Below are 26,081 nucleotides of genomic sequence, written 5' to 3'. Positions count from 1 at the left end.
CAGCCAATTAGGAAGAATTGATCATTTTATGAAAACCAAAATAGTAAAATAAAATGACCAAAAAATAGGCACAAATACAAAAATAAATTTTATGAACTCCTGCTATATGAAAATGTTTTCTAATCCAATCACCAAATACTTTACAATTTAGGTTGTACCCTCTCCAGTTTCTCTAATCCTTTTATTTTTCTATATTTCACCATATATCTTCCCTCATTCTAATCTTTTTTGTCATTTCTGAAATAGGACTTCTGCTCTTATTATTAAAAAAAAAAACATGAACTGAAGCTGGAGATTCAGTTTAGTGGCAGAGAAGCGTGATCTTAGAATGTGCAAAGCTCTAAATTGGACCCTAGCATCAGGTAGGGGAGATCAAACTTTGCTTGTAGACACAGTAGAATTCAATTCTCAACTGACCCACTTACTAGATTTCTGAGCTTACAAAATAAATACAGATCCCTGTGTCTTGACTACATCTATAAATTGCCATATTTGTATAAAGAGATAAAAAATATATCATAATTTTATGTTACGTGAATTAGGCAAAGGGTATGTGAGGGATTGTTATCACATCCCTGGTTCAAAGCAAGCTCTCAATACAGATTCATGCAGTGATGCCTCCCATAGTCTTCATCCTCCTTAAAATGCTTTGAACATCAATGGCCTTTTCTGTTTCCATGTTGCTTTTATGATTTTTTTCTTGTTTTGTAAAGACTGTCATTAGAATTCTAGTAGATATTGCATTGAATCTGTAGCAGGCTTTTAGCAGTACAGCCATTTGCATAATATAAATTCAGGCAATCCAGGAGCATGGGATATCTTTCCATCACTAGGTGTCTTCTTCAATTATTTTCTCATATTTTAAAATATTTATTGTAAAGGTCTTTTACCTCCTTGCTTAGGCTTATTCCCAGATATTTTTTAAGCTGTTGTGAATGGAATGATTTCCTACTTTGACACTCAACAAGTTCATTATTTGGTATATGTAAAAGCCATTTTTATACATTGATTTAATATCTCTCAACTTTTTTGAAAGTATCTAAAGTTGAAGAGTTTCCCTTTAGAGTCCATGGGTTTTCAGTACAGAATCATCTCTTCTGCAAATGTGGATAGTTTAATTTCTTCCTTTCCAATTTTTATCTGGTTTATGTCTTTCTCTTATATTGTTGCTCTAACTGAACTTTGAGTACTATGCTGAATGCTGGTCTTATAATTTGAAAGTGACAATTCTTGCCTTCTTCAAATTAAAGAGGAAATGTTGGAAGTGATCCCAGCATTTCATCATTTAGTATAATGCTGGCTGTAGCTATGCCGTATTATTAGATTGGTGCAAAAGGAATTGTGGCTTCAGAGTCTTCATTTTAAATCACCGTAGTTACATTCAAATACATCTTTCCTAATCAGGATAGGAATTACAACCAACACATTGTTACCAATGTGAAATAAGTTATATATTCCTGTAGAATGAAAATGTTTCTCGATCTGACCAACCCTTGGAAAGCTTTTCCAGGGAAATGGTGATGGCAATTTATTAGCAAAAGTTCAGGTGAGTATCACTGATAAGGCAAAACTTTAAAGCATGGCTTTTCTAACTTTTAATTATTGGTCATAAGATATATAGTTTGGCATTGTTATGGAAAGGAATTGGGCCTGTTTTATTGACCAGTATCACCTGCAGTTTGTGGATGTTGGTGCTTCTCATCAATTTGCTGAGCATGTATCTCAGATATAATGGCTTTTCTAGAATTCAAAAAGCTGTACTGGATCAAAGTGACAGCAGGTCAACAGACAGTGACCAGGACCTCTGTGTAAGTTTGGCTTTGGGACATGCTTTGGAGAATCATGCCAGTCCCACCACTGAGAAGTTCATCTCCAATTGTGATCTACAATAGCATATAACAGTCTGATGAAAATTTGTCCTGTTGTTTCATTCATAGAAGGTAACAGTTCAAAATGACAATTTTTAAAAAGCATTAGGTCAGCTGAATGGTCACCCACTCATCAAGCTTTTTACATACTTAATCTGCTTCAAAACCTAGACATGGAGTGGGTGCAGGAACCTGTTCAACAAATAGTGCTGGCAAAAGTGGATATCCACCTGCAGAAGAGTCAAATTAAATTCATATCTCACCCTGAACACACACAAAAAACCAGTTCATAGTGGATCAAGAACCTTATTTTAAAAACCTGAAAGTATGGAATATGGTTCAAGTCCAGAAATGGACTCTCAGGTCTGAGCCATGTGTTAGGTCAAGCTATCAGTCTCAGTGAGAATGCCACATCATTTCTTCCCTAGTCCATCAATTTCAGGAACTCCTGGGCAGCAAATATAAGAAAAAAGTATACTGTGAATGTGGGTTAATGCTCTTCTCAGAGGGAAAGTATTTCAACTACTGGAAATATAATTTCTAGTTTCTTAATTGGAAATTTCAGTAGCTGACTCTTGAGTGTTTCTTGCCCATCTTATTGGCCATTTATGTGTGATTTCACATAACGGCTTTTCTCTGCTGTGGGAACCCAAAGCACTGCCTACCTTATAGGCTTGTGATCGCTGGTTCTTCAGCAGGCAAAGGAAATGCCTGGGGCCTTTTCAGCTGCTTTAGAAAAAACAAGTGCAAAGCTGTTAGTCTGATTCTAACTTTGACTGCGTTTCTCCTGAGAATAACTCCACTCCACAGCAAGTGCAGCGATCTCTTCCCCAGAAAGTCTCAGGATGCAAGATAAAATAGTTTAGTTCATACCCTCAGCCAGGACTTTGAAAGACTTCTTTAAATCATGGCTGGTTTAGAAGGCAAGGAAACAGAAGCAAAGAACCGAGCTACCCCTGTGAAGCTCTATTTGAGATCATGATGGGGAGAATCCCCAATGGAGTGGTAACTGGAGGTTCTTAGGATTCACCACCAGTCATGATTGTAGGCCTCCTGCATCTAGACCTGGGAGCATCTGTGCAAGAAATTCACCAGCTGGGCTTCCTAGTTTCTGACTCACATGTTTAAAATGTATTTATAATGACTTAAAAATATAAATGAGCAGAGAGGCATTGAATTATTTCAAACTATAGCAAGCTGAGCTAATAGAACATTGCTTCTGAAGCGTTCCTTTTATTTCATTTACTATACTCCTGAGTTTGAAAACTGGGAAATACAACAGCCCAACAGAAGCTATAATTCATTATATGTGTGTTCCTGTGTGTCTCTCTATGTAGGGGAAAAGCAAACATTTTCTGTAGGGCGCACACACAAAAACAAACAAACAAACATCCTCAGCTTGGTTGGTCATAGAATCTCTTGCAGCTAAGATCTTGCTGAGACAGAAAACAGATAAGTAAATGCTCAAGCATGTGTCCTTATAAATGTTGTTTAACAATGCTGGAATTTGAATTTTGTTTCATTTCATATAATACTCTTCTTGTAATTTCTAGTCATTTGTAAGTATAAAACTGTTATTTGCTATGAGCTGTCAAATTTATACATGGGGCAGATTGCCCATCCATCCTCTGCAGCTTTACTCAAGTTGAAACTTAAATTTGGAAAATTATAAATAGCAATCTAAGTAAATGTGAGTGTGTGTGAGTGTGTGCATGTGTGTGTGTGTGTGTGTGTGTGTATGTGTGTGTGTCTGTGTGTGTGTGTGTGTGTGTGTGTGTGTGTGTGTGTGTGTGTGTGTGTCTACATTCATGTAATCACATTTGACTATTACCCCTAGGTTTTTGTTCATAATAGAAATCTATGGCTGGGGAAGTAGCTCAGTGGTAGAGTACTTTCGGAGCATGCATGGGTGTGTGTGTCCAGCTCTTTATAAAAGATATAAAGGATATCAGGTGATCTGATGGTATTTGGCTTTTTCCTGATGGCTATTGATCTTTGGACAGTGGCAGCTATCAGCAGTGACATGCTCTTTATATCTCTCTAAATTGTCTAATTTAGGTTTATTCCTAAAGAGAAATTGTTTTGATTTGTACTACTGGAATTTCTTTGAATATTTGTCAAAATATGTGGAAAAAATTACTCTTCTTCCTAAAAGTGAATATTAACAGCAGAAATGGAATATTGGTATATTTTTCCTGACTTTTGGCAGGGGGATTAAATCATTAACCAAAATTTCATATAGTCATAAGTTTTTGGTACTTATACCATTTTTTTCTGTGTTAAAAATCTAATAATCCAATGTAGGCTAAACACAAAATGGCATAGAGAAATTTCTTTATCTTGTATTACATCTACCACTAATACTAGTCTGGAAATCTTTATCCTGGCTTGTAATCTTGGAAATTCAGTGATACCTTTTTCAGAAAAGGGAGACTTATAGGGAAGAAGAGTTCAATGGAAGGATGGAGGAGTTGAAAGAGGGTAATGGGGAGGTAAGCAATCCAAAGTACCAAAGTACATTATATACTAGCTACACAATTATGCAATAATAAAACATCTTTAAAAAGGAAAAGGGAGATGAAACTCATACAATTTGATTCAAATTACTTCAGTTTTCTTCAATCAAATCTTACTTATTCCATTTATTTTTGCCTTCATTTGTTTGTTTGCTCTGTGTGTGTGTGTGTGTGTGTGTGTGTGTGTGTGTGTGTGTGGTGTGTGTGTGTGTGTGTGCTTGCCCTCATTCATGCCATGTCACATATATTGAGGTCAGAGGATTATTTATTCATGGGAGTGGTTCACTCTTTTCAAAATGGAAGTACTGGGGATGGGCCTCAAGTCTTTCAGCTCAGCATGAGTGCTTTTACCTACTGAGCCATGTAGCTGGCCCTCCAACCTCATTTTAAATTTCTCTCAAGTTTCTTTATCTTCGTAGAAAAATATGTTTCTGTTACAATATTGAATATTCACCCCTCTGACCTAAATTCAGTCAAATACTATTCTTTTCTTTTCTTTTCTTTTCTTTTTTTTTTTTTTTTTTGATTTTTCGAGACAGGATTTCTCTGTGTAGCTTTGGAGCCTATCCTGGCACTTGCTCTGGAAACCAGGCTGGCCTCGAACTCACAGAGATCCTCTTGTCTCTCCCCCAACCCCGAGTTCTGGGATTAAAGGCATGCGCCACCAACGCCCGACCTCAGTCATATACTTTTCATCAGCTTTGACTCAGCACATTTTACACACATGGGGTTAATATGTAGCCAAAACCCCCATCTCCATAGCAAGAACTAATAGCCTTTGTTTTTGGTAGCACATACTATTCCTGCAGGTAGACACAGCATCAGGTAGGCATTGGGCATGAGAAGGAAGGACATTTGTGATCTCTGATGTGCATAAGAACCTTTATTAAGTTGCTCTCTCCTGAAACTAAAGCCTTTCCACTAGCTGGAACTGTGTATCAGGACCATTCGTAATGGTATTTAAATCCCCCAAACATGTTTAGAATCTCCAGTTCTTTTTTTTTTTAAGTGAAGCTTATTGTATTGTACAAGAGGATGTGAAGTTGGAACTTTTGAGTATCTACTAAATGAAAGGTGTAGCTCATCTGTCACGTATTCTCCTCTATGTTGAACAGCAGGTGGCCACTTGCTAGTATGAGTATTGCATGGCATATCAAAATTAATTTCGCCGGGCGTTGGTGGCACACCCCTTTATTCCCAGCACTTGGGAGGCAGAGGCAGGTGGATCTCTGTGAGTTTGAGGCCAGCTTGGTCTCCAGAGCGAGTGCCAGGATAGGCTCCAAAGCCACACAGAGAAACCCTGTCTCAAAAAAAAAAAAAGAAAAAAGAAAAATTAATTTCATGGCATGTTCTGTACCTACAGTTTAGGATCAGCCAACACAGGCAAACTTCTCAGGCTTGTGCACTTGGTCCACCTACATTTCTGGAAGTATACGTGACTCTAGATCATAGATGGTATTTTCTCCAATCTGTCATTCTTCCCTGTGGTTTGATTTAACTGATCCTCCCATGTCATCCCATGCTCATGCTTCATTATATGACGTCCTCTTCTTCAGTACCTCTCCCCCTCGCAGTCCTGTTTGCACATCCTTCCTGTGATTGATCACTCTTGTCCCTCCACACATCAGGTCAGCTGTTGTTGCCTGAGTGGACTGCTAAATTTCCCTTGAGATAATGTCATCTACTGAAAAGGGATGATCTAAGGTGCTTTACTTCATTCTCCCAGAAACTCTAAAGCTTTGACCAGGAACCTGAAATCACATACGCATATGATGTTGAACTATTGATATAATTACGTCCAGCCTTCTGGAAAACAACCTACTTTAAATTACTACACAAGAAAGCAAAGAATGAGAAGATTTGAAAGTCTGGCAATTTATCCAATGTATTCCAAGACCTCCGGCTTGGAAATTCCCCAATAATTGTCTGACAAACTGGGCCATTATTGTCCTCATCGACCTATGTATCAGCAAGGTTAAAAATCTACCCAGTGTTACCTCAGATGAACCAAAAATTTTAATGTGCCTTATACTGAATGCAAGGTTGATATGCATATGTTTTATGTGTAATGGCCTTTTATCTATAACTGCATATAATTTCACATCATAACTCACTGGTGAGAATGATTTTCTTAGGTTACCGCAAATATTTATATAAGTTGTTTAAAATGTGGTATCTGAATCTGTGACCTTCCTTACCTGACAGCAGAGTCTCTTTTCATTCTATTCTTCCTAGTTCCCTAGAACCCATTCCACAAGTATCCATCCTGATTGCCTGCAGGCTAAGAAATCCCTTAGCTGTTAATTGAGAATTAAGACATTGCTGATAAAAGGTACAACCACTAGCATTAATATTTGCATTGCAAAAGGAGTCTTAATGGGAAAATAATTAAGCTTTAAAGATTGATATCTGTGAGGCAATTTATCCTGTCTGGCAATCTGTCAAGTCTCTCCACACAGATAGCTTCTGCTTTGCCTCCTATAGCCAGGCTGGCCACAGGTAATCTCTGTAACCATATATCTAGAGTACAAGATGCAGATGGGTCAGCCCTGAATCCTATATGACATGATCTAAAACAGCCTTGAAACTCTCATCTGTTTACAAATTAATTTGCTCTGAGAAAATCTTCCTACAGCTGAGAAACTCAGCAAGTATCTATGTCATTTTCTAAGTTAGCTAACAGCATATCTATCCATCAAAGGTAATTATGGGATGAAACTTATGTATAATGGAGCACAAAAAGTGGATGTGTGCTTTTGGTCCTATTTTGTATATAAATAGCCTATTCTCCATGTTTCTGTGATATAAGAGTCTCCTGGTCATACCAGTCAAGACAAAAAGAATCACGGTATAGAGAAGAAGGTAAAGAGCAGCAAACTGTTGGGAGTTGAGACTCAGATGTATTTTGAATTCCAGGCAGGACAGAACACAGCACTGGATTTTGTCAAGAGCCTAATACCTAGAACAAGGAAGTAAGACAGAGATCAATTACAAAAACAGAGCTAAGATGTTGACAACATTGTGTAGTGGATTATAAAACCCCTTTCTAACAGCATGACATCCAGAAAGTTTCTTCTTTCCTAAACTTCATTTGTCAAGAAAGAACAAAAATAACTGTATAGATAAATGAGCATGTGGCAGCAGTCTGTGAAACACAAAGTTGTACCCAACAAATGGAAACTGAATTGGTAGTTCAAGAAAGGGAATTGAATTCAATAAAAAAGATGAGTTTCTCTCATAATTTTTCTCTCCTTCAAATTCCCTGACCTAAAAAAAAAAAAGAAAAAAAAAAAAAAACCAGATTGATTCTTGACCCCAGGACAGTCTGACTCTTTGGAGGGGAAAAAGCCAGATGCTAATCTAGATCTCAGACACTAAGATGAAACAGATGGTACCTGACAATCACCTAGTTGCTTAGAATCCCAAGGATTCTGGGCCCACTCCAGAGACTCTGAGTACATCTGTGAAGGGCCCAATAATGTCCAAGTAGAAGCAACTATAGATGAGATTCCCATGTAGGAAAACTGGAAAGCATGCTGACAGGAACCCAAGATACACTGACTGTGTGCTTACAATCTGGACAATAAACTTACATAGTTTCTCTAAAGTGAAAGCAAAAGAAAATTTTAATAGCTATTTTTAATTTTAAAAATTAATTATAGTTTAAAATATCATTTGAAGAGAGACATTTTATTTCTGTCTGGAATCATCTGAAGAAGTCTTTTAATATGAGCTACTAAATAAGGCACTAGAAAAGATATTGGATTGAAGTTTATGAAATTCATAGAAAATGTGTTCAAGAGGGTAATGTTTTTCATCGTCTTTATAGAGAAGCTGCGGTCTCACTTCAGTGAAGCCGTTTCTAGGATGTGCTAGGATAATTATGGTCCGAATGGCTTGCATTCTAAATATGTGATCCTTAGATAGAACCTGGAGACTCTTAAATAAATGGAGAGTGATACCTGAGGAGATAGGCTTTGTAATTATCAACTGCCTTAAACAAGCATCTGGCCATCTCTAGAGAGTGAAACCCATTATCAATGGAATGTCTGGCCACTTAAATCTGTGTGGCTGCAGTGAGGTCCCCCATGACAGGAAGGGGATACAAGGTTAGGCTGCAAACTTCCAAGCAGACTAACTGGTCAGCTACCCAGACTGAGATGAATGGCTTTAGCATAGAACTGAGAAGTCACACATATTTTCCTCTGATATAAATAAATGTTAGAGTGCATTTAAATGCTTGGTTGCAATGCTATATAATAAGGAAAAATCATGAACCCAATGCATTCCTATGGCAGGTGTTAGTTACTACCTGCACTCTCCATCTATGAAAGGTCTTCATATAGACTCTATTAATTGTATATGTATGAGGAAACAATTTTGTGATTTATGCCTATCAGCATCACCTGCTGAAGGAGGAAGTGCTAAGCCAATAGGGAAGTTCTGGGTTCCCAATGACTCAGGTGATAAACTTTTTCTGGAATATAAAAGAAAAATGGGAATATAAAAGGAAAGAATTAATTATGGCAAGGGTGAATTATATCTACATCCTGCTCAGACCTCCTTCTATTCCCTATAAGACTCACTGTTATGCTCTGTAGAGCTAGTGGGACCTTGGCACATCTCATGGTGGGTGAGAGACAAATATGCCATCCAGGCAGAACTTACGTAGGAAGTTTATTGGTGGCAGTGAATGGAATGGGGAAAAGGGAGGAAGAAAGGGAGAGAGAAAGAAAGAGAGAGAGAGGAGAAAAAGAGAGACAGGCAAAGAAGGGGGCACTGGAGCTGGAGTAGACAGAGCCTGTCTCTTAAAAGGACCTCCTGCTCCTGCATAGAGCCAGGGTACTGCTTGCCATGAGCAGAGGGGCAGAGCTAAGGTGTGTCTGGATGCTAACACCATTTGGATGATTAAAGAAACTCAGAATAAATCTTCCTCCAAACATTAGGATGGAAACTGGCATCACAGTGACAGGCTCAGGGTTCTGCCTAAGGTTATTCAGCTACTAATTACTGATAGAAATACAAGACTCATAGAGAAGGTGATAGTGACCCTGACAAATGATGATGGGTGAGGTTTATGATTTAGCTCTTGCTGGTGAAACAAATGAAATTTGCCAATCAGTAGCAAGAACTTTGCAAAATGATGTGATGGAGTGAGGAACAGGTAGAATTCATGTACGAGTGTGCATTCAAGCACTGCCGCCTTCAAGATAAAGACACCCCCCCCCCCAGAGTGGAGAAAAAGCTTCTCACAGTCAAACTCAGTTCTCACTACTTGGACCTGGGTGGATGGGCACTGCAGCCGTGGTTCCTTCATGTCTCTGGGTGAGCAGTGAATGAGGTAAATTAGAGAGATCACGCACATGTGTATGGCACAGATTGAAGCCTCTTCCTGTCTACTTGACTGAGGAATTGGAAGTTGGTCTTGTTTCATATAATTCTGGGGTTCTTGTTTCATATAATACTAGGTTTTGGGTTTTGTTTTGTTTTTTCTTTTTTGTATTTTTGCTACTATTCTCCTGTCATTGGGATTGCTGTTTTATTTGCCTATTCATTTCTCTTCTTTTATGACAGAAAATGAAACATTTCAGAATCTTTTTCTCTCTTTCCTTCTTTCTTTCTTTCTTTTAGAAACTTACCCTTAGGATACACCCACAAGAGGGAGTAATGCTTTCCTTATACTGAAATTATAAAATCAATTCCAGTTTTTAAAGTGCCTTACTATAAGAGTATACATGGTCTATGCTGAAAATGTAAGCAGTGTGTGGTATTGTGAGAAGAGGGGGCCTAAACATAAAGTTTCTAGCCACAGGCTTCTGCCACTAACAGTTCCATGGTCCACTAGAAAGACTGTTGGTAGCACTACTTAATTATCCTTTACATATAAGTGTGTCAAAAATTATGTATATGAAGATATTTGTTTTGTGTGCACATGAATTTGTAAGTATAAAGAATATATTATATTTAATATCCTATTATCAATATACAATTATTATAACTAGGTAGCAAGTATCACACAAATTAAACTAACATAAACTAATCTGAAAAAACAAGAACACATAGCAAGCACTTAGTAAACACAAGGCATGGCGATGGTAAATACTGTGTGAAGATCCCTGCCTTATCTTGTTTTCTGTCTTTGTCAACTTCATTCAACAAAAAATAGAGATTAATTTATATGTGTATAATTTCCATATGTGTATAATTTCCATATGATGACTTTTCAGATTGCATGCTATTTCATTTGCTTCATATGACATTTGAGGAATTATTCTTGCTGCTTTTGCAGATGTCATTTTTGTAGTATGCTGTCCCATTATATGGATGCAAATCAGGGTATGGTAGGTACTTCTGGTGCTCTGAACATCACTCCTCAGCTCTGGAACCACTGGTGCATAAACGCATGTGCAGCTGCAGTAGATATGGCCAAACTCTTCCCAAAAAATGTCAAGACACGATTCTGGGGTTGAAATTTCAGCTCTATAAGTAATGTGATCCTGTTAGGTCATATATGCCACAAATCTGTTCTTCATCCTATCATTTGTATATTTCTTTAATACTTTATTTTTTATTTGAATTAGAAACAAGATTGTTTTACATGTCAATCCAGTTCCCACTCCCTCCCCTCCTCCCCTACCACCCCCCAACTAATACCCTACCTATCACATATCCTTTCTGCTCCCCAGGGAGGGTGATTCCTTCCATAGGGTGTCATCAGAGTCTATCATATCCTTTGGGAAAGGGCCTAGGCCCACCCCCGTGTGTCTTGGCTCAGGGAGTATCCCTCTATGTGGAATGTGCTCCCAAAGTCCACAGCTATGCTAGGGGTAAGTACTGAACTATTACAGGAGGTCCCATAGATTTCTGAGGTCTCCTCACTGAAACCCAGATTCCTGGGGTCTGGATCAGTCTCATACTGGTATCCCAGCTATCAGTCTGGGGAGCAAGAGCTCCCCGTTGTTCAGGTCAGCTGTTTCTGTGGGTTTCACCAGCCTGGTCTGGACCTCTGTGCATCCTGTCATTTGTATATTTCTCCATAAGTTTTATACTATGGAGAAAACTTTACATTTTATGTGGTCATATAACAAATTTATTTTATAGATTTTTATTTCATGCCTTTCTTAGATATTATCTGCTTCAGTTTTGTCAAGTTATTGATTTCACTTTTCTTTTAATATACTTATAGATTCTTTTTAATTTTGTGGCCTTTGACTCATCTAAATGTGGTTTAGTGCATAAAATGGGGGATGCTCTTGTGGTTGTTGTTTCAAATAGAATAACCCATTGTTTCAAAGTAATTTCCACAATGAGATAAGGAGCAATCTAATACGTGGCTATCTATAACATTATCCTAGTTACGGTTGCTGTTACAAAATGAATGAGGAAACAAAATATGCAAGGAACAAAGATTAATGTCTGTGCTCAGTTTCAGGGATTTCAGTTTATGTTTATGTGGCTTTACTGTGTTAGCCCCGTGATAAGGAAAAGAATGGGTTGTGGTGGGGCAAAGCCCTTTATCTCATTGGTGCCAAAAGCAAAACAAGAGGAAGTAGTTGGGGAGCAAGGAAATCCCTAAGGGGAATATCCGTGGTAACCCACCTCCTACAATTGGTCCCTCTTCTAAGATTCCTATCCTCAAGGAAGAGCCCAAAAAGCTCTGATTCCATGGGTTCATGGATGAATGCAATAATAGAAGTTGGAGTTGTTACAATCCAATTCCTCCCCAACGCCCATGTCTGAACATTATTGAGGACAATGGCTTCAACTCAAGAGTTTGGCTCAGTTACCAATTATAATCTTACCAATTACAATACACAACTAGGATTTTTGCAAGTTAGACTAATCAATTAGGTACCAGCAGCAAGGGCTATATTGCTTAAAAATAAAAATATCAAAATAAACTTAAAACACAAAATTTGTAGGTCTTAGAAAGACTGATAGACAAAAAATATGGTGTGAATATGATAACTTGTTGCTAAATGGAAAGAATCAAGGTTACAAACGTAAAAAACAAGTCTGTCTTCCTTAGTCTATAAACTGAACGTAAACAAATACAAATTATCAAATATTTATTTTTGACTTATAAAATAATAAACATGGAAATTATGGGGGAAATGCTGAGAAATGACTGTTCATATCAGAAATGAAAATGTATTACGAAGTATGAAAATTAAAATGGTCACATAGAGACACAGGGATTAACAAAAGGCAGAAAAATAATACAGAACAGAAAAAAACAGGAAGAATCAGGCAAGAGTTTAGGTTGTAAACAGAAGCATTTAAAAATACAATTCAGTCTTAAAACTATTGAAGTTCAACTATTGTTCTCAAAGCTTCTAATCTATTGCCTTTGTTTTCTATTGCTCTGATGTTCTGTTTATGAGACAGGGTCTCATTCTTTAACCCAAAATACTAAGGTCACTGTGTAGAGCTGGACTCAAATCTGTGGTAATCCTCCTGCCCCAGCCATCCAGGTGCTGAGATTACAGGTTTGAGCCACCACACCAGTCATGTCCTTTACATGTGAAGTGAAGCCAGGGCCTTCCTGAGCCTTTTGATTGCATCTACCCAGATGAGAATGAAAGTTCTCTGAGAGCTGAAGATGGAGTTTTTCTCTGTTACTATACTTCCTGACGCAGTGATTGGTAGGTGCATGGTAGCAGTAGACATTTATTGATGACTGCTCATGTTAGGAAGCTGTGCTCATATCCCAACCACAAACAAATTTCAAATCCACATTTAACTATACAGGCCATTTTATTCTAAAGATTTCTATTTGAAACTGTTATGCTTATTCAACATTCCAAGATAACCCATCCCTATCCCATTTACTCATTAGATAGTTAATTTCTTCTTTCTGTTTATAGTTATATATTCCCAGAATTTAAAGGCCTCAGAAAAGAAATTATAGGTAGAATGAAGTGTCAAAGCAGTGTGTATACTTTGTTCCTGGTTTGTAGCCCATTGTTTAGAATGGCCTTTAAGTATGAAATCCGACAGATTCCCACACTATCCCTCTCCCTCAGTAAAACATCACCCAGCTCACAGATGAGTGGAACCGACAACTTTGGCTCCTTCCTCCTCTGCCAATTTAATTAGAGAGAAGCTTGTAAGGGCAGCCACCTTCTTCCAATATCTATGTGTCAGGCTGAGAACATCTTGTGCACTTTCTTCATTTCAACCCATCGAAATCGCCCATGGCCTTTTTTCCTCTCTTTGTTTTTATTTAAAAAGAAGGAGAAGAAATATTCCCACTCTATGCTTTTTAAATGAAGTGACTTGTCAAGCTGGAGACTGCAGCAGTAATCTGAAAGGTGGTAAATTTAGAGACCCCACTTGCACTGACAGCCTGTCCAGCACTTGAAACATAAATAGCAGTGGAGACAAATCGCTGCTGTTTTCCTATTAGGCTTTGGCCCAATGGCCTCACAGCCTTCCTTAGAGCCTTGGCCCAGCCTGGGCGATCAACTACTTTTAAGAGCAGGCAGTAAGCTCTTCTCTTTGCTCCCACTTGGCTTAGAGGTATGCTCCTGAGGCTCCTCCCTAACTGTGATCTACCTGCTGCACAGAAAGGTTAAAACTCCCAGGAAGAGACTGAAGGGTGTTGGTAAGCAGAGGCCTGCAACCCAAAATGAATGTTGCTAGCTAAGACAATCCCCATCTTATACATGTTGGTATGAAATGAAGACACTAATTGCCAGACCATTCATTATAGTTACAGTGACCCCTGAGCCTTACCAAATGTCGTCGACTTTATGTTAACTGGAAATACAACAAACGCATCTCCTACTCATGCTTATACATTTTCCTTTCTGCTCTACTCCTCACCTTCATCTCCACTTTTCATTGCCTATGTAAAAAAACGGTTCTCTAAATTGGATCAAATGCCTCATTCAGCAATGAGACTATCCCAGAAAAGGGACTGGGATTTAGGGGTGAACTCAAATGAGGCATTTCAGCATCCAGACCCGTGAAGAAAGAATGGAGGAGCCAGAGAGGGTGGCCATGTTTTGCTTTGCTTTAATTACATTTCAAAAGCTTCTTAGGCAGCTCCAGCACTCTACCTAGCTGAGTTTCCACAGTGCAGCTGCCCTGCTGGGTTTAACACACTCACTTACAAAATGCCAATTGATTTATGTGACTCTTGAAAACAGCAACTGCTGCTCTCATCTCTCTTGATATTTAATCCTCAGTCGTGGCAGAATCGCTAATAACAGGTCGAGTATTACCCCTGCAGTTTTGATGACAATGGTAAAAGATCTTGGTTGTTGCTGCCTCTGTCCAGCAATTCAAATCTTCACCTCACCCCCCCTATTACAAAGTAATCTTGCACACAATTGGCATCTGCAGGAATTCTTACTCCTATTGTATTACTAAAGGACTCTTGGATATTTTTCCTTTTTATTCAGTCTTAACTATTTGCTTCTTCTGTCCTGCATTCTTAATGATGAAGCTGAGGTAGGGTGGCAAAGTTGCTTTATGATATAAAGTTTGTATTAGTCCCCTTTTCCACTGTTTTGGAGAACAAAATCCAAACAATGCTTCAATGCCTTTTATAAAAGCTCCCTGATTATATCAGACCATAGTATATAGCATCGTGGGAAAACAGGTACAAAAGGGAGATCACATTCCTTAAAAACCTAACCAGGATCCTGGAAGAAATCCTTTCAAGGGACACTGCTCCAATTGCTGAGTTATGTCCCGCTAAACCACATCTCTGACAGGTACCACCACCTAATGTCTACATACTGAAGACCAAGTTTTCTAACATGTGAATCCTTGAGGGGCTTACTCAAACCAAATACAAACACAACTATGGTCCATCAGACAGGTGTTAAGCATCCCATTTCCCGCTAGTTTCTGTTGCCATAGTATATAAACTAAGCATTTAAATCCACATTTAAATCTCACAGCAACCTTAGATTTTCAAACACAGGTGGAAGATACTCCACCCCACAGGATGTCCCAAGAAGACCTGAGGCCTAACAATACTAACCACATCAGTGACATAAAACATCCCAATCCACAATAAGCATCCTTGCTTTATTTCCCAAATGATGCCAACTGCATTTGTACCCAGGAAGTTATTAGCTTCTGTGCTGGTTTGAATAAAAATGGCCCCCATAAGTCCATAGGGAGTGGTACTATTAGGAGGTCTGTCACTATGTGCTTTGAGGTCTCAGAGGCTGAAGCCATGCCCAATGTGGCATTCACTTCCTGGTGCCTGCAGGTCCAGATGTAGAACCCTCAGCTCTTTCTCTAGCACCATGTCTGCCTGCCTGCATGCTGCCAAGTTTCCCGCCCTGGACAAAATCTCTGAAATTGTAAGCCACTCACAATGTTTTCCTTATAAGAGTTGCTATGGTCATTGTGTCTCTTCACAGCAATAGAAACCCTAAGTCAGCTTCCAACAAACATCAAGTAGTTAGAATACATGTCTTCACATTTGAAAAAAACCAAGCAAGCTATGATAAGTACCTCAGCAGGTTAGGATTGAAGCACATGGCCCAAATCCTTATTTTCTGCCCTTGTGGGTGAGATTTCCACTTTCTCTCCTTGGACCCAGATTCCACCTTAGCATTATTCTCATCATGGTACTGCAAGCAGCAGCCACTATCAACTCAATAATGACTATGGGGACTTATTTGCTGTTTTTAAAGAAACTGTCCTCCACTTTCATAGAAATCATAGAAAGGTATCACAGTGCCCAGAAACAAACAGCAAAAATAAATGAGGTTAGGGAGCTGTGGAGCTGGCCCACGAGTATGAGAACTGGAGTTTGGATTCCCCAGCACCCACACCAACGCCAGGTGGGCCTGGTAGCCAGCCTGTAATCCTAGCATTCAGAAGGTCACAGGGAATCCCCAGCACTGGCTACATAGACAAATGAGAAAGTTCTGGGCTCAAACTAGAGACTTTGTCTCAATATATAAAGTGGAGAGTGATTGAAGAAGATGCCTGATGTCAACCTCTGGCTTCCCCAAGCACAAATGTGCATGTGTGCATACATATACTCATACCCACACATGTATAAAACATGCTTATACATACACAAAAAGAAAAAAAATTATGTTGCTATGTAAAGGACTTCAGATAAATGGTGTTTTAATCAAACTTCTGAGATTCTATTTTATTCTATATTTAAGCCATGTTTCTCTGAAATAAATAAAAGGAAAGAGGAGAGGAAGGGAGGGGAAGAAGAGAGGAGACAGGAGAGGGGAGGGTGTGGAAGGATTAAATTACCAGGTGGATGCTCCAGTGAGTGAATCAGAATTCATGCTGACCCTCCAGTCTGTGAATGTTGGCTAATCTAGGTCCTCCTTTCTCTAAAGCAGGGATCTCCACTTTAGACCACTTCCTTTGTGGTTTCCCAGCTGACTCTTATGTTGACTTCCAGAAAGCTCATTTGCCCTGGAAACTCCTTGCCAGTGGTAAATCCATTGCTTGAGGCTCTCGGGGTTCCTTTGCTTAGTGCTGTCATTTTCATGTGTCAGTGGTTTCTAATACTAATGGGGGAACTTCTAAAAATAGCAAGGCCAAATTTCCAAATGCCATTTTTCACACTTATTACTTTGTTTGGTTCTCTCAGTAAAGAGGTTAAGTGAAGTGTACAGATGAGGGCTGTGTGTTTCCCTGTGTGTCTGTAGCAGAATCCCATTGCTTTGCTATCTCCCAAGTCCCCTGAACTCACCCCTCCTATTTTATACACCAAAGGAAGAAATTCACAAGATTTCAGGAAACTATGAACTAAGCAAACTCTTGCTTCCTTTAGCAATGTAAAATGATAAAAGAATGTTGTGATCATGAGTCTTAGAACCCCACAAATCTGGCTTAAGCATCAGCTCTTTCTTACATTAAAAATTTGTGCAAGTTCCTATACCACTCTAAATCCATATTCTACCCCTGAAAGTGATGTTAAGGATACCATGACTTGACATAATATAACATGAATGTTACTGCTCAGTGTGTTAGCAGCTCATTCACAAGCAAATATTAAGTGGTATCTCATTCAACAACTGTTCCGATGTCTGGGTCCAATGAGCACCTTTGGGCGAACTTCCAAAATAAAGAATTGGACAGAGAAAAACGGAGAGTAGCAGATAAAGTGAGACACTTTATTAGGGGAAAATATACTTCTAAAGGAGGAACCAGACCTGAGCAGAAGAAAGGATTGACCGTTCTACAGTGCCCACTGCACAAGGCCAGAGCTCTATGTCACACACATGGGCTTTGGGATGTATGCCCACTGCACAAGAACAGAGCTCTGTATCATACACATGTGCTTTGGGGTGTAATTTTCATAGCTGTGTCTTCTTGCATATTCTGTATGTTTGATGTAGTTCTACATACAGTTTCATGCATCCTATGTCTCATTAGTGTCTTTGATTTTAGATTTAATTTAGTTTGGAGTGTGCATGTGTGTGTTCTTGCACACATGCATGCACACTTGTACTCATACATGAATGCAGGTGCCCATGAAGGTCAGTAAAGGGTATTGGATTACTTGAAGCTGGAGACGCAGGTGGTTGTGACCTGTCCAATGTGCATGCTAGTAACTGAACTCAGGTCCTCTACAAAAGCAGTAAGTGCTCTTAGCTACTGACACATCTCTCCAGCCCCGGAATAGCAGTATTTCTTTTTTCCTTTTGACTGTCCTGGAGATTGAATCCAAGGACTTAACCATGCCAGACGAGTGCTCTACCACCACCCAAAATCCTCAGCACTCACCAGCATATTAGAGCTCCATCTACAGGCACACATTTCACTGTGTTTGCACTTCAGTCTCTCTAGAATGCCTCTGTAACTGTGCCAGTGGCTCCAGCCAGTTTCAACCTCAGCTTGGGGCTTTCTAGCTCCCTCTTTGCTGACAGTGTCTTCTCATATACTAACTGTGAAGTCCTTGTGTAAGGTCTTCTGAACCTCACTTGCTTAAACTCCTGCCTCAAATCCCTCAAATTGGCACTATTTTGTGAACCTTCAATAGGTTCCAACATTTTGTTGCTCCCTGACAGGTACATTAGGCAATATCAGCTACTTCCACAGAGTATAATGCACAACGTGGGGTACATGATATAACCACAGCAATTCTCAACATAAATCCCCTAGAAAGCTAAATATAGATGACCTTGATCTCATTCTAAAGTACCAATGTTAGTATTCTAGTGTACATACAGTAAAGAATTTCAAGACCCAGGACTGGAAAGGATGTGTGGATAGTGACCTCAACTGGGATGCTGAGTTTAAACAATGTCAGCTAGCTGATATTGTGTGTGGAAGCAAAAGTTCAAATAGGAATGAATTTGATCTCTTCAGATGCTAGAGGGAAAAAAAATCTGGGATGTTCTTATTTGGCCCACGTTCATTCACTGAGGCAAAGCCAGTTGTGACTGTCTCCTGGCTTTATACATGTCACTAGTTTCTGACTACACTCTAGGGAGATGAAGCAAGTTTGCATATTTCACCGTTGTGTTCTGCTATTCAAATAAGAAACATTAGTTCTAGTCCAAGAAATTCAAACATCTTAATGGCCAAATCCCTCTCAAGAGAGCCTCGTCCTTCTTTCCTCTGTTTGTCTAACACTTTCTCAGAATCACCTTGAATGTATCCCTTCCACATGGTTGCTGGTTTTTCCTCATTTCCTTCAATGCACTACCCTGTTCCTTGCTTGTTTATGATTGCTGCTTCCTTCAATCACTCACCATTCCCTTTCCAAGTTGAAAAGTGTGGATGACAAGTGGTTTCTACCTTAGGATAACAACACTGTCAAATACCAAAGGGTCTCTCAGATGGAATATGAAGCTGAGAAACAAAAGCTTCAAAGGATCCAGAGAGAAACACACTGGAGACTAAGCAAAACCCCAGTGTAGGCATCCTGTTGATTTCCTTTTCTTAGCATTTTTGTGTAGAAATGTAGAGAAAGAGAAAAAAACAGGAATATATAAGCATGTAATCAGATACACACACACACACACACACACATATATATATATACATATATATAATATATATATATATATATATATATATATATATATCAAAAGGACTGTAAGGACAGACACTTGACCAGATACTTGTTACAGTATTTGAAGTTCACCCAGGAAACTTCAAATGGCATCACTGATTTATGATATTTTTTGCTTTTGTGTTGTGTGTATAAGTTCAGAGCTGGTCTCTGTTGTCTTTACTCTCATCTCCAAACACAGACTCATAAAACACACATATATACACACCCTGCAAGATAAGCTTTAATTCCTTGCCTTTTGTTAAACTCTGTGTGCTTGTGTTTATAGATAATGTGTTTACAGCCACTTATAGGTAAGTATTCACATTTAGGTGGTTAAAGGGAATGTCATTTCCAATACATTTTCCCCTTAAGAGAAGACTGATTTGCTGAGTTACTTTAAAACTCTTCTTGGAGCACAAACAGAAATGGTTTGTCTATTTCTAAACAGACAAGAGGGATCTGAATTCTGCATTGTTAAACCCACAAAACACTCCCATTTATCAACTTTCATGAAACGCACTTCTTGAATCTCAAATAAAGCAAAAAGAATAACTGATCTCTTAATGAGTAATAACATAGAAGACCTTTAAAATGTACTGTTTTATGTCAAATGGAAGAAAAGTTGTCACATCCTAGGAAAAAAATTAAAAATAGCTTACTGTGTTTACTGAGTAAATATTAGAGGGCTAGTGAACTTTCGTGTGAGGATTCGATTCAATAACTCTCCCTACTTCCTGTGTCTTCATGCCTGTATCTCTCTGTCTCTGTCTCTCTGTCTCTGTCTCTCTCTCTCTCTCTCTCTCTCTCTCTCTCTATGTGGGGGGTGGGGAAGATAAACAGTGAGAAAATAGGAAGAGTGAGAAGAAAGCGGAAAAAGAAAGAGTAACTCCACACAAGTGTATCCAGTTACAAGTGACTGCTTCCTTACAAGGACTAGTTGACCTTTTAAACTCAATTTCTCCAAAGCAGATATTGTCCACAGCACAGCACCTGGTATACTCTAATAGGTGTTATTTCTAGCTGCTTTGCCCCCACACTGGGGAACACCAAAGAGAATGCTTCCCACTTGCCATTAGCTCTGAGCTCCTCTCTGACTCATGATCACATATTAAAGTAACTAATAATGCAAAGCTTGAATAAACAGAGACTAAAGGGGAGCGTGATAATTGAGTGCAAGAGCACGAAAGGTAGGGACACCGAAGAAAAGGAATCATCTAGCCTGTAGCTGAATTACTACTAGCCAGAAGACACAAAATTACACTAAGCAAAGGGTAATTTAAATCAAATACCAGACCCCAGAATAAACATAACATAACCCATCACAGTGGGCAAAGTGATTGAGATGTTTAAAATACAAAAATGTTGAAATTGGCATTTAAAGCAAAGTTTATACATGGCAGACAGTAACAGATTAGAATGTGGGAAAGATCTAAATTGTAGTTATTGGGCAAGTTCTCCAGACAACTTATATGGGAGGTTATGGGTCATTTTCTGCCCAAGAAATTTTTGAAAGGATGGGAAATGGTGATGGAGCCCTTGTGTGGACAGCAGCAGCTAGACAGTGCAACTGAGAGAACCCACGCCTCCATGGGGAGACTCATATCCAGTAAAAGAAAGGCACAGGAGACTATGAGTTGTACTGTAGCATTTCTTGCTTCACAATTCATGTGGTTTATTGCATGTTTTAAAACAAAGAATTGCAGTTGCTGAGACAAAAGGAAAAACATCTTGTCAGGACTGTGTCTACAGGGCTTCAGCTGGTTGCTGAAGCAATGACTCCCCATAGCATTTACATCCTCAGGATATAACAACCGATGCTCCTGTCCAGCCCTTAACTGCAGCCTTTACTCTGCACACTAGCAAAATGGTACTCTATTAAGATCATTAAAAATAAATGGATTTTTATGATGGCTTCCACACTTGGCTCCATTCTCTTAAGCTATATGAGGTGTTGTAAGTATCTCTAGTACCTGCTTCTCTTGCTTAATTCTCTTCAGTTGGGCTCCAGCCCATCAGGACAGCTATAATGAAAAACTATAGGTGGCTTACAAACAGCAGGAGCTTGTTTCTCACAGTTGTGGAGGTTGGGGAGTCTCAGGTCAGAGTGCCTGCATATACACTGTCTGGTGAGGGCTCATTTACTTGTTCATAGGCAGGCATTTGCTGTTGTATCCTTATGAGGGGCCCATTCTCATGCTCTTATCATCTTCCCAAGACTGTACTTCCAAATTGCATCACACTGTAGATTAAGTTCCAACATTCAAACTGGGGAAGGTCCAACTTTTAAACCTGTGTCAAGCTGTCTCACTAAACATTTACCGACTTCCTAATCTATATCAAACCTCAGGCAAGTTCACAGGGATACTATAAGAAAGAGACATCCTAGGAGGATTGTAATCTAGAACTTTGGATTTCTCGAAACAGAAGACCTGTGCTTCTTGACATATTACTCTGAACTAGTGAGAAATTCTCAAGTGAAGTCATAGATATAGTGTCTTACAGGTAAGTAACCCTCTTTTGGGCTTAGGCAGAATAAAATAACAAGAAATGCCCAAATCATCTGAGTTTCAACTAGTGGTTCCAGGAGGAAGCAGAGGGAAAAAGACAAGGTGCATACAGAGGTTTTATCTAATATTGCAGACAATTATCAGACTGGTAGAATGAGGGAAACTCATGTACTTTATCCTACAAGAACTTCTCACCCTGGTGTTATGTTCTGAAACTAGAGGTACTGCTAGAGTGGAGGAAACTGTCATGGCAGGGTAAAGGAAATCTGCCTCTCCTATGTATCATTATGGAAGGAAAATCCCCCCTTCCTTTTCAGATAATATTGGGGAAGTTCTTCTGCAGACTTGAGACTGAAAGTATATCTGGTGACTACTTTTCAGGAAAAATAGACTAATTAACATGTGCATTGGTGTATAAGAATCCCAAACCCCAAATCCAGTAAATATGGCTTTATTTTCTTTCATTCTTTGAAGATTTATCCTCAGAGGTTCCCTATTGTCAAACTAGTGAAGCCTGAGTGAATGGGACCCAAACAGGCTTATTTCTTTAAGAAAATAAAACATGAGGAGGAGATCCATGGACTCTCCTCTTATTTCTTGACATGTTGTGGGAATTGAAATGAATGCAGTGTTTCAGCTATTCTCAAGCCTGTACCAATGCTCATTCTCCTACTGAAGATTCCATACTCACTTAAGAGTAAGGTCTGTGAGTATATGGAAGATGGCTGAAGGAAAAAATCTAAGAACTCTTGTAGTCACTTTAGCACTTCTTGTTATATTCTATCATTACTTTTAGACCCAATCAAGTGACCTCTCTCTCACACGTTCTACTTATTCTACAATCTACATCGGGAGTATAAATTCCTGCCTGACTACATGCTTGAAGATGGGGAAGGGAAAACATAGGTGGAAATTAGCCATTTGGAAATAATATCCCAAGATATATCTTAAAGCAATGATACACACTTTCAGTATAAACATGCACTATCCAGTATACACTAAGTCCAGACTAAATAATTTTATATTACTACTGTCTATTCCGTTAGGATTAGTTTTCTCAAAGCTTGACAGTTGGCAGGGATTTGAAGCTTGTAGTATTCCAGACAGTTGTGTGATACAATGTTACCAAAGAAGTCCTGTGTTCTGCTGGGAGTCTAGTTAACAGGCTTAAAGCTCCTGACATATCGAAACAATGAATTCATGTCCTTGGTGGCTGGATGTTATGTTGATTTGGCCATTAGGGGATTTTCAGGAAAGGAACAGCTTGTGGCATTTGAGCAGAGCCATTAATTGGTACCGTTTATCGTAACATGACGAGGAGAAAGATTGCATCATGGGGGAAGGCCTGTTTTAACACCATTCCCAGCTGCTCTATGCTAACCCAATGGGTGATGGAGTTGTGAATTGGGGCATGTGAGAGACATAGAATTTAATTAAAGTCCACAGACCAGTCTGTCTAAGCTCTAGCTTAAGTTCTTTCAGTTGCCCACCCTCATCGTCCACATTCTCTTTCCCCTTTAATGCCTCCCTCTATTTTTTCTTCTTTCAGTCTATTCAGGAAAAAAAAAGTTCATTCACTCAGGTTCCATATGGTAGTTTAAAAGACTTCCTATCTCATTATTCTTTATGAAAACAAAAACATCCAACATCCCTGTTGCAAACATTTGATGAATGACTAACAGTTATGAAGGTTTGAGCACTGTGGACTATTGTTTTTATGAGGACAACACTGAAAAGGGACCTGTGTGGTCCCCAGAGTCCCCAAAGGACAGAGTCAGCATTGTTTCTGGGAATGTAACCTGGCACCATGACCTTGTTTGACTTCATTCTCTTCCAGTTCCCATTTCTCAGGTCTTCTACCTGTTTTACTTAGAACACTTCCTACTTAATCATGCTCAGAAGAATCTTTATCTGGGGTCTATGACTGTATAATTTGACCTCAGACAAAGCATGTTGTCAAATTAATGGAAAGCTGTGCTGATTTATTGCTTGTATGTAAAGGGGGGTGGAGAGAAGTAATCTGCAGCATGTTTTAGATTTATAAAAAAAATCATGCAATTGTCTGTTTTTTTTTCAGGAAGAGAATTTGAAGGAGAAGAAGAATATCTGGAGATCCTAGGCATCACTAGGGAGCAGTCAGGCAAATACGAGTGCAAGGCTGCCAATGAGGTCTCCTCAGCGGATGTCAAACAAGTCAAGGTCACTGTGAACTGTGAGTACAAATAGCAGCAGGTGTTCCAGGGCCAGGGCACACATCTACTTCCAGGGAGCTCTGCAGATTCCATTATCAATAGCTCCTAGCATTTCAATCAGGTGTTCTTCTGGTCAGGGGTGCACATTTATACACTGGACACTTCCAAGGGCGAAACTTGGCCTTTGGATTTGATAAATCAACTCTTCTGATTCTAAATATAACTGGTGATACATAATAGCCTCTGCCTTTTATTCAGACTGTGAAATTAAGGAAACATGATCAGACACCACTCGAATTTCTGGCAGTTGCTGTTGTGGAGTCTGTGGACACCAAGGTCATATTACTTTGGGAAAAGCAACAATCCCTATCTACTTTAGCTGGAATTTTTATCTTAATGCATTGTTTGTCAGAAGAGAATAGCCCCAAGATTATATTTTATCCTCTGCTATTTAACTAATTGGCCTTGGGAACAAATTCAAGCTCATTTGGTCAGATACTGTGTGTCCCTGATGGCTAACAGGGATGCCTGATAAGTTAATTTTGGCTATCTATTTCTCCTAAAGCCTGGGCATTAGAAATGAAGATTTCACTAAGATGCATAGGTAAGTGGCATACTTTGAACTTGTCAGATGAAAGGCTCCTTAGATGTAGTTCAAAGTGGAAGCAGGGAGTAAGAAGGGATCCATAAGATGTGTGTCACCCAGCAAAGGAATAGAAAATTTGTTTATCTTACTCAATTAGGAGTGGCCTTCTATAGCATTCAAATTCAAGTTTCTACAGACTATAATTATGGCTAATGACAGGACGGAGAGATGACCTAACATGTCTTCCTCTCTCTCTCTCTCTCTCTCTCTCTCTCTCTCTGTGTGTGTGTGTGTGTGTTTTTCTTTCTTTCTTTCTATCTTTCTATCTATGTATTTGTGTCTATCATTTCTCTTTGTGTGTGTGTGTGAGTTGTGTATGTATATCACCAAATTCATATCCTTTATACACACATATATCCATCTATGCACACAAAACAGCCCCCTACACACACAAGCATGCAATGCATTCATGTACACATGCATGCACAAATACTTTATCCCCCTTCAGAAAGTGTATTTTAGGTCATGATGAATTATATTTTTTGTGTTATGTCTTTCATGCTGTCAGCTATGTGCCAGAGCCAGTACAAGTGCTCTGTATTCTTCAAACAACCCTGACAAAGTAAATATAATCAACTTCAATTTAGTTTAAGAAGCCAAAGCCTGAGACCAAGCCGTGGTGGCACACGCCTTTAATCCCAGCACTCAGGAGGCAGAGGCAGGTGGATCTCTATGAGTCTGAGACCAGTCTGGTCTACAGTTTGATCAAGTTGGCTTTTCCAGGAAAGCCAAGGATACAGAGAAACCCTATCTCAGAAAAAAGAAAGAAAGAAAGAAAGAAAGAAAGAAAAAAAGAAAGAAACTGAAGCCTGAGTTCAGGAAATCACCTGCCCAAAGCAACACAAAAAGCAAATGGAAGAAAAGGGGTTCAGCCTCAGGGCTATTTGATTCTAAAGCCCAACTTCCCAAGGAAGGAGAGGAGGGGGAGGCATTTCAATTATCTGTAATGCTCCACACAGCTTCCTATTAGGGATTTAAGCATGTTATTTAATCTCACGGTAATCCAATGAGATAAGCATCTCTAGCCTTGCTGTAGACATTTGGAACTGAGCTTTAGAGAGTTCAGAAATCTGGCTTAAGGTGGCTCAGCCTGTGCTGGAATGCCCTGGTCCCCAGTGCCCAGTCCAGCCAGCCTTTCAGCTTCCCGAAATGGGCAGTGAAGATTTTGAAGTGTACCTAGGGGAAACCAATAGACACAGCACTGAACTACACATTTATGGTCTCATTTTGAAGAGCAAGGGGCTGCATTTGATGAGCTGTGAAGTGCTTTTATCCCTTCGCTGTCTCCAATTTTTTAGTAATAGAGTTTTGAAATGCCAGTATTACTATTCTTTTGCAGTGCTGGGTG

The 26,081-nt window shown here is 39.2% G+C and overlaps 1 protein-coding gene across 2 annotated transcripts in view; it reads left to right on the top strand.

The window, feature by feature from the left end:
• Positions 1 to 26,081, top strand: part of Lsamp (limbic system associated membrane protein) — a 630,412-nt gene that overhangs the window by 562,481 nt on the left and 41,850 nt on the right. For both annotated transcript variants that reach the window (XM_027412676.2, XM_027412674.2), the window contains exon 4: positions 23,973 to 24,107. In XM_027412676.2, coding sequence (XP_027268477.1) covers positions 23,973 to 24,107 — 135 coding nt within the window. The remainder of the gene's footprint in view (positions 1 to 23,972; positions 24,108 to 26,081) is intronic.

The sequence above is a fragment of the Cricetulus griseus genome, chromosome 4, assembly GCF_003668045.3.
Source record: "Cricetulus griseus strain 17A/GY chromosome 4, alternate assembly CriGri-PICRH-1.0, whole genome shotgun sequence".
NCBI lineage: Eukaryota > Metazoa > Chordata > Mammalia > Rodentia > Cricetidae > Cricetulus > Cricetulus griseus.
The sequence above is the reverse complement of the archived record's forward strand: the minus strand, read 5'-3'. Positions and strand labels throughout refer to the sequence as shown.